Genomic DNA, 7,627 nt, shown 5'->3' on the forward strand with positions numbered 1-7,627 from the left:
AGGAAGAAATAGAAAACCTAAACAGACCAATAACAAGTAAAGAGATTGAATCAGTAACCAAAAACCTCCCAACAGAAAACCCCAGGACCAGAAGGTTTCAATGACAAATTCTACCAAGCATTCAAAGAAGAATTAAGACTAATCTTTCTCAAACTCTTCCAAAAAACTGAGGAGGAGGGAATACTTCCAAACTCATTCTAGGAGGTCAGCATTACCCTAATAACAAAGCCAGGTAAGGACACAATGAGAAAACTATAGACCAATATCCCTGATGAATATAGATGCAAAAATTCTCAACAAAATATTAGCAAACAGAATTCAGTAACACATAAAAAGGATTATACACCATGATTAAGTAGGATTTATCCCTGGAATGCAAGCATGGTTCAACATATGCAAATCAATAAACATAATATATCACATTAATAAAATGAAAGAAAAAAATCACATGATCATTTCAATAGATGCAGAAAAAGCATTTGACAAAATACAACATCTTTCATGATAAAAAAAAAAAAAACCACCCCTCAGCAGATTGGGTATAGAAGGAGCATACCTAACATTATAAAGGTCAAATATGACAAACCCACAGAGAACATCATACTCAATGGATAAAAACAGAAAGCGTTTGCTCTGAGATCAGGGACAGAATAAGAACGACTACTTTCACCAAAAAAACTGAAAGCTTTTGCTCTGAGATCAGGAACAGAACAAGAATGGCTACTTTCACCATTCTTATTCAATATAGCATTAGAAGTCCTAACTAGAGCAATTAATCAAGACAAAACAAAAGCATACAAATTGGGAAGGAAGAAGTAAAACTGTTGCTATTTGCAGATCATAGGACTCTGTATATAAAATAATCTCCGAAACTCAACCAAAAAACCATTGGAACTAATCAACAATTTCAGTAAAGTTGCAGGATACAAAATCAACATACAGAAATCAGTTGCATTTCACACACTAAGGATGAAACACCTGAAAAAGAAATAAAGAAAACGATTCTATTCACAACAGCATCAAAAACAACAAAATACTTAGGAACAAATTTAACCAAGAAAGTGAAAGATCTGTATGATGAAAACTTCAAGGCTTTCCTGAAAGAAACCAAACTCACAAACAATTCAGAAGACATCCTATGTTTATGAATTGGAGAAAGTAATATTGTTAAAATGTCCATATTACCTAAAGCCATCTATAGATGCAATGGAATCCCCATCAAAATACCAATGGTATTTTCCCCAGAAACAGAAAAAACAATTCTAAAATTTGTAGGGAATCATAAAAGACCCCAAATAGTCAAAGCAATCCTGAGGAAAAAGAACAAAGCTAGAGGTATCAAATTTCCTGATTTCAAACTGTACTACAAAGGTATAGTAATAAAAAAAAAAAAGTATGGTACTGGCACAAAAATAGACACATAGACCACTGGAACAGAATATAAAGCCCAGAATTAAACTGCTACTTATATGGTCAACTAATATTCAACAAGGAGCCAAGAGCACCCAGTGGGGAAAGGATAGTCTCCTCAACAAATGATATTGGGAAAACTGGAGAAACACATGTAAAGCAATGAATCTGGACACCTATCTTACACCACTCACAAAAACTCACTCAAAATAGATCAGACTCAATACCTGATACTATAACTCCTCTAAGAAAACGCAGAGAAAAAGCTCCTTGACATTTGTCTTGACAATGATTTTTAAAATACGACACCAAAAGCACAAACAACAAAAGCAAGAATCAACAAATGGGACAACATTAAACTTTAAAGCTTCTGCACAACAAAAGAAACAAAAATGAAAAGGCAACCTGTACAGGAGAAAATGTTTGCAAACCATGTATCAGATAAGGGGTTACTATCCAGAATGTACAAAGAACTCACAGCTCAAAATCAAAAAAGGAACAACCTGATTTAAAAACGGGCAGAAGAAATAAAGCCATCTTTCCATAGAAGACATTCAAATGGCCAACAGGTAAATGAAAAGATGCTCAACATCACTAATCATCAGAGAAAATGCAAATCAAAACCACAGTGAGGCAACACTCACACCCGTTAGGATGGCTACCATCAAGAAGAGAACAGGTAACAAGTGCAGGCAAGGATGTGAAGAGGACACCTACGCACTGTTGGTGGGAATGTAAATTGGTTCAACAACAGAAAACAACATGAACCTTCCTCAAAAAAAATTAAAAATAGACCAACCATATGATCCAGCAATTCCACTTCTGGGTATATAGCTAAAGGAAATGAAAACAGAATTTCAAAGAGACATCTGCACTCCTATTTTTATTGCAGGATTATTCACAATAGCCAAGACATGGAAACAATATAAGTATTCATCAAATGGATAAAGGTGTCTCTCTCTCTCTCTCTCTCTCTCTCTCTCTCTCTCTCTCTCTCTCTCACACACACACACACACACACACACACAGGAATATTATTCAGCCTCGAGGAAGCAGGACATTCTGCCATTTACAACATGGATGGACTTGCAGACATAGACAGAGTATGACATCACTTACATGTACAATTTAACAAAGCTAAATTTTTTAAAATAAAAGTGATTAGCAGGGGATGAGGGGGTGGGGGGACAGATGTTAAGAGTACACATTTACAAGTAGTATATAAGCCCTAGAGATATAATGCTTAGTACCGTACAATAGGGACAAAAATATTATAATCATCAAACTTGCTGAGACTATAACAATTTTTTCAACTACTAAAAAGAAAGGATAATTTTGTAATGAGATAGAGGTGCTAATTATTGCTACAATCACATTAAAATATAACAATGTCCTTAAATTAACATGTTGTACACCTTGAACTTATATAACTTTACCTGTCCAATGTATTTCGATTAAAAAAAAAAGGATCAGGGTCAAGGTTTGGATGAGTCACTATCAAGGCAAGGGTGAGCCTAAGGGTCACAGTCAGGTACAGGATTGGGCCAATGTCAGGTTGAGGATTTGAATAAGATTCAGTACGTGGGTGGATCTGGGTCATGAGGGTCAGGGACATAATCGAGTCCAGCTGCGGTTCAGTCAAGGTCACAGTCAGTGTAAGGGTGAGGGTCAGAACACCTTCTGGTCAGTCGTATTATGATGCAAACATGGAACAGGGTGAGGGTCAAATTCAGATGAAAAGCCAGGTCCAGGATCAGACTGAGTGTGAGGGTCAGTGTGAGAGTGAAGGTCAGAAGGGTCAGGGTGAGGATCAAAGTCAGGTTCAGGATGAGGTTTGTTGTCAGGGTATCAGGGTGAGTCTCAGGGCCTGAATGACAACTTCAGGATTGTTGAGTCTAAGAATAGGGTCACGGTCAGGGTCAAGAGTAGGGTCAGATCTGTGTGAGGGACAGGGTCTGGGTGATGGCTGAGTTTCAAGGTCAAGGTCATAGTCTGGTTTAGTGATGAGTGAGGATCAGGATTAAGGTCGGATTTAAATGACTTTCAGGTTCACAGTCAAGGTCCTAAGAGTTTGGATGAGAATCATAATCTGTCAAAGCGAGCATCAGTGTTACCAGTTAGGATGAGTTAGGGTCACCGTAAGGGTCGAGACAGTGTTAGGATGAAGTCTTCAGTCAAGTTTCTGACTGAGTCAGGGTTACATAAATGTAAGGGACACAGGGTCAGGGTCATGGTGAGTCAGTCAGTTAGCATTGGAGACAGGATGGGGTGGGGTGGGGCCTGGTTGGCACCCTCGGGTAGGAGTGAGACTGAGGGTAAAGGTCAAGTTGTGGGTAGGATCAGGGACGATCAAGGGTTAGGATTAGAGTGGGTGGGTTAAAGTTCAGGGTCAAGTTAAGGGTACAAGGATCATGGTCAAGGTGAAGGTCATCAGTGTCAGGGTGAAGTTGAAGGTGAGCAATCCCTGTCCCATTTCCCAGCACCATGTGTGGCTTTTGCAGATGCCACTTTCTGAAATGTTCTTCCTCCATTTACCTGCATATCTATATTCCTCACCTGCTTGGAGTCTTCAATGCGGCCTAACCCTACCTGTCCCCTTCCGCTGGGATACAAGTCTTATGAAGGCAAGGATCTTGGAATGGAATGTTTTGGTCATTGATGGGTTCCAAGCTACTCAGAAGAGTGTCTGGCACAGACTAGGTGCAGTTAAGCTTGTTTAATAGATGACTGTTTGCTACAGTATTTCTGGGGGAATAAAAGTACATCTGGATTACGACAAACTGTTCACAGTAGCTTCCTCTGGGGTAGAATTACAAGTAAGCTTCACGGCTGATTTAATACATGTCCATATTGTTTTATAATCTCCAAAAATGGCTCTTTCCATTTTAAGAGAAAACAAAGAACTTCAGGTAAAGTTCCTGACACAGTGATGGGCACAAGATACGCACTGAACCATAGCTATTACCTAAACCTCAGGAACTGGCGGCCTTCCTGGGAACCCTGGAGCACTCTCAAAGAAACCCTATTCTAGTTCTCTAGGCAGACCAAGAAGCAAGACAACATGGAGAGTCTATTTATTCAACAGCCAACTTCAAAGACAAAGCCTCAGTAGTCTGAGGGGATGCATTTCCCCTGTTTCGACTTCAGTCCTTTTCCACAAGTTTGTCCTTTGCAGGCTACAGTTTGATGCAAACAGGTTGGCTGTCCTAGATATACTTATACACAACCTTTGAGGGCACAGTTTGCAGGTGCAGATGCACAGGACACTTGTAAAAGTGGGACAGCAGAGTCTCACTGTAGCCCACAAGGAAGTAGAACTTATGTGCAGGTAGCTGCCTCAGGACCAGGGCACAGATCTCCAGCTGGTTAGCCCGGCGCTTTAGAACAAGCTGGTCGGCCAGGCAACCTGGGAAGGTGCCCAGCATAAATTTACGAAGGAAAACATCTTCCACTATTCTCTCTGCAGCATGGTCCTCCCCATCCAGGTTACCTGAAGAGAGAAGGGCACCATGGTGAGTTGGCCAAAACTCCAGAGGTTAACATCCAAGAGCACTGGGCACTCAGGTCCACACCCCACTCCAGCCTCTTCTCCTTTCTTCCGTAAGTGGAATAACACTCTAGAGTTCAAAGAACATTATTCCAATAATCCCCAAACAAATCCTGTGAAGTACGTACTATCATTATCCTTGTTTCACAAAAGAGAAGAATGAGGCCTTAGCAAGGGCACAAAACTCAGATGATTCTTCTATGTAGACATAGAGTGCCCCTCTCCTTCTTTCTTGACTGCCTTATAGAAGCACTGGTCATCCCATGGACCAGAGAGATGAGGCCACCAGCTACTTTTTTTTTTTTTTTTTTAATTTATTTATTTTTGGCTGAGTTGGGTCTCCGTTGCTGCTCGCGGGCTTTCTCCAGTTGCGGCTCTTCGTTGTGGTGCCCGGGCTTCCTACCGCAGTGGCTTCTCTTGCTGCGGAGCACAGGCTCCAGGCGTGCAGGCCTCAGTAGTTGTGGCTTGCGGGCTCCAGAGCGCAGGCTCAGTAGCTGTGGCGCGCGGGTCCAGCCACTCCATGGCACATGGGATCCTCCCGGACCAGGGCTCAAACCCGTGTCCCCTGCATTGGCAGGCGGATTCTCAACCACTGCGCCACCAAGGAAGCCCTACCAGCTACTTCTGACACGAGGGATGTGAGCTCTCTCACTGACTATAGAGCCACGGCCTCAACCAGTGGATTCTCACTGTGGACCACGGAACCTTTGCACCTCTTACCGTATCTGTTAAGAGTCTCCACACTCACACCCAGACCTTAGTACTAGAACTTGAAAAGGTTGGGGGACAGAAATCCATATTTTAAGGTAGTTCTCTAGACAGGTGTATCTCAAACATTCAAGTTGAGAACCCTCAGAGTGAACAAAATACTGTGGATCCTCATCAACTCACAGTAGTTATGTTCTATAACGTCACTCGTTATGTTCTATAAAATCACCATGAACAACGAATTAGCAAATGCTAAACCACTGCTCCTGGTGGAAATACAGTTAGGTTTCTGCAAGCCTTTGGTTACAATATTTTTATCAACAAAGTGATGTGTAGCCTTATTTTCTTTTTCTGTTTAAAGACACCTACAAATGGCTGATTAACACTGCACTCTCTCCCAACAGCTCTGTAACTCATGCCTGAAGGAAGCTTTTCTAACAATCATGCCATGTAAGGTACATCACAGTCTTCTTGAAATTAGGAATACGAGACAGCACTTCAGCATTACAGGCTATTTCAAGGCAGTGGAATCACCAACAAAAAGTACAAAACTTGAAAACACGGCACTCATAGATCTCGAAAAGGGTACTTGTTTACAGCATGCGAGCTGAAACTAGAAGGCAGGGCCTTGTTCAACCGCAGCTGGGAAGGTGCATGTGGGGTGCTTGCTCTGCCCACGTCTGAGAATGAACGTGAAAGCACCTAGAGTAGGCAAATTCACAAACATGGAATCTGCAAATAACCCGGGCAAACTGTACATACCTGTAGTGAAAGATGTGTGCTTCAACTTCAATATTTACAACAGCCTTCCGGGTCATCGAATTCCAAGGGGTTTCACTCTTTTCACTGCCTCTGGGCTATTTTACATCCCTAAATTACACATAACGGGCAGCGACGCAAAACAACTGTCTTTAGGCATGCAAACAATTTCTGTGGAAGTTCAACCGAACCCTTGAACCCTTGACCCCCATGGAAAAAGCGTTTTGCATCCCTTTCAAATATATTTCAACGATCCTGACCACATACGTCTGTCTATTTTACTCCTCTTTTGAAAGCGTCTGACTGATTTCTGAACCTCGCGTTGAGTACCGAGTTAAACACAATCTCTGACACGTGTTCACGTCGTGTTTATGTGACAGACAGTCACGACTGAGAACGCCTTCCCTGGGGCCAGGGGTCGGGCCCACAACACGTCCTCGTCCTCTCCCGCCACCGCGACAAGCATCGTCCCCTCACCTGTGTGCAGCGACAGCCAGCCCTTACGATGGGCGATGTGGTGCGGCGCGTGCGCCTCCTCGTAGGTCACTGGTTTGTCCCCCTTGCCCACTCGGACTCGGGCCGCCCGGTTCTGGAAAGAAAGAGGGCCCGTGACTCTCCGTGACCACAGACCCAGGGCTCGGCCTGGATCACACCCTCGCCCGCAGGTCCTACCCTCCGAGGCCGCGGGCGCCCAAACCCCAGGCCTCCACGCCGCACTTACCTTGGCGCAGACCGCGGAGGTGTGCAGGGCGCGCCAGACGCACGGCAGTTCCCGGTTCCAGGACAGGACCTGTAGGGAGAGTGGGGCATAAGGCCGAAACTAGGGCTCCCCGCGCCCCTCCTCCAACCGCCGGCCCCGCCCGTGCCCCCCACTCACCAGCGGCCGGAGCCTCAGACCGCAAACGGTCGCCGCCATCTTGGGCCGAGAGGAGAGCGGGGCGGGGCGGCGTCAGGTTAAAGGTCAGGCGCGGGCGAGACCACACGCGAGACGGTGCGGGGGTGCGAGCCTCTCGGCCGGGCGGGGAGGTGCGGGGAGCTGAACTCTCCGCCTGCCCCCGCAGCCCTGGACACGTCTTGCACCCCTCCGTCCTGCCCCAATCGTGGTTTGCGTCGTGTTTCAGATCCGGAAACTGGATGATGCGCAACGTGAGGTTTCGCGGTCCGAGAGCTCGCAGCGGCCGGGCGGAGAGTGTTTTGGCGGGG

The 7,627-nt window shown here is 44.6% G+C and overlaps 1 protein-coding gene across 1 annotated transcript; it reads right to left on the bottom strand.

The window, feature by feature from the left end:
* Window positions 1-4,469: 4,469 nt before the first annotated feature.
* On the bottom strand, window positions 4,470-7,396 carry MRPS24 (mitochondrial ribosomal protein S24). The gene is made up of 4 exons (XM_082631725.1): window positions 7,302-7,396; window positions 7,146-7,214; window positions 6,902-7,013; window positions 4,470-4,900 (listed from the first exon to the last, which is right to left on the bottom strand). Exons 1-4 carry the CDS (start codon window positions 7,338-7,340, stop codon window positions 4,617-4,619), a joined length of 504 nt encoding a protein of 167 aa, XP_082487851.1. The 5' UTR covers window positions 7,341-7,396; the 3' UTR covers window positions 4,470-4,616.
* Between the last annotated feature and the right edge of the window lie 231 nt (window positions 7,397-7,627).

Source organism: Mesoplodon mirus (assembly GCF_964341445.2).
Source record: "Mesoplodon mirus genome assembly, chromosome: 9".
NCBI lineage: Eukaryota > Metazoa > Chordata > Mammalia > Artiodactyla > Ziphiidae > Mesoplodon > Mesoplodon mirus.

Bases quoted from the DNA above. Each gene is read 5' to 3' on its own strand.
- MRPS24 (XM_082631725.1), bottom strand. From the start codon at position 7,340: ATGGCGGCGACCGTTTGCGGTCTGAGGCTCCGGCCGCTG. The intron at 7,215-7,301 runs GTGAGTGGGGGG...CTCTCCCTACAG, and splicing joins GTCTGAGGCTCCGGCCGCTG to GTCCTGTCCTGGAACCGGGA. The intron at 7,014-7,145 runs GTAAGTGCGGCG...CTTTCTTTCCAG, and splicing joins CCTCCGCGGTCTGCGCCAAG to AACCGGGCGGCCCGAGTCCG.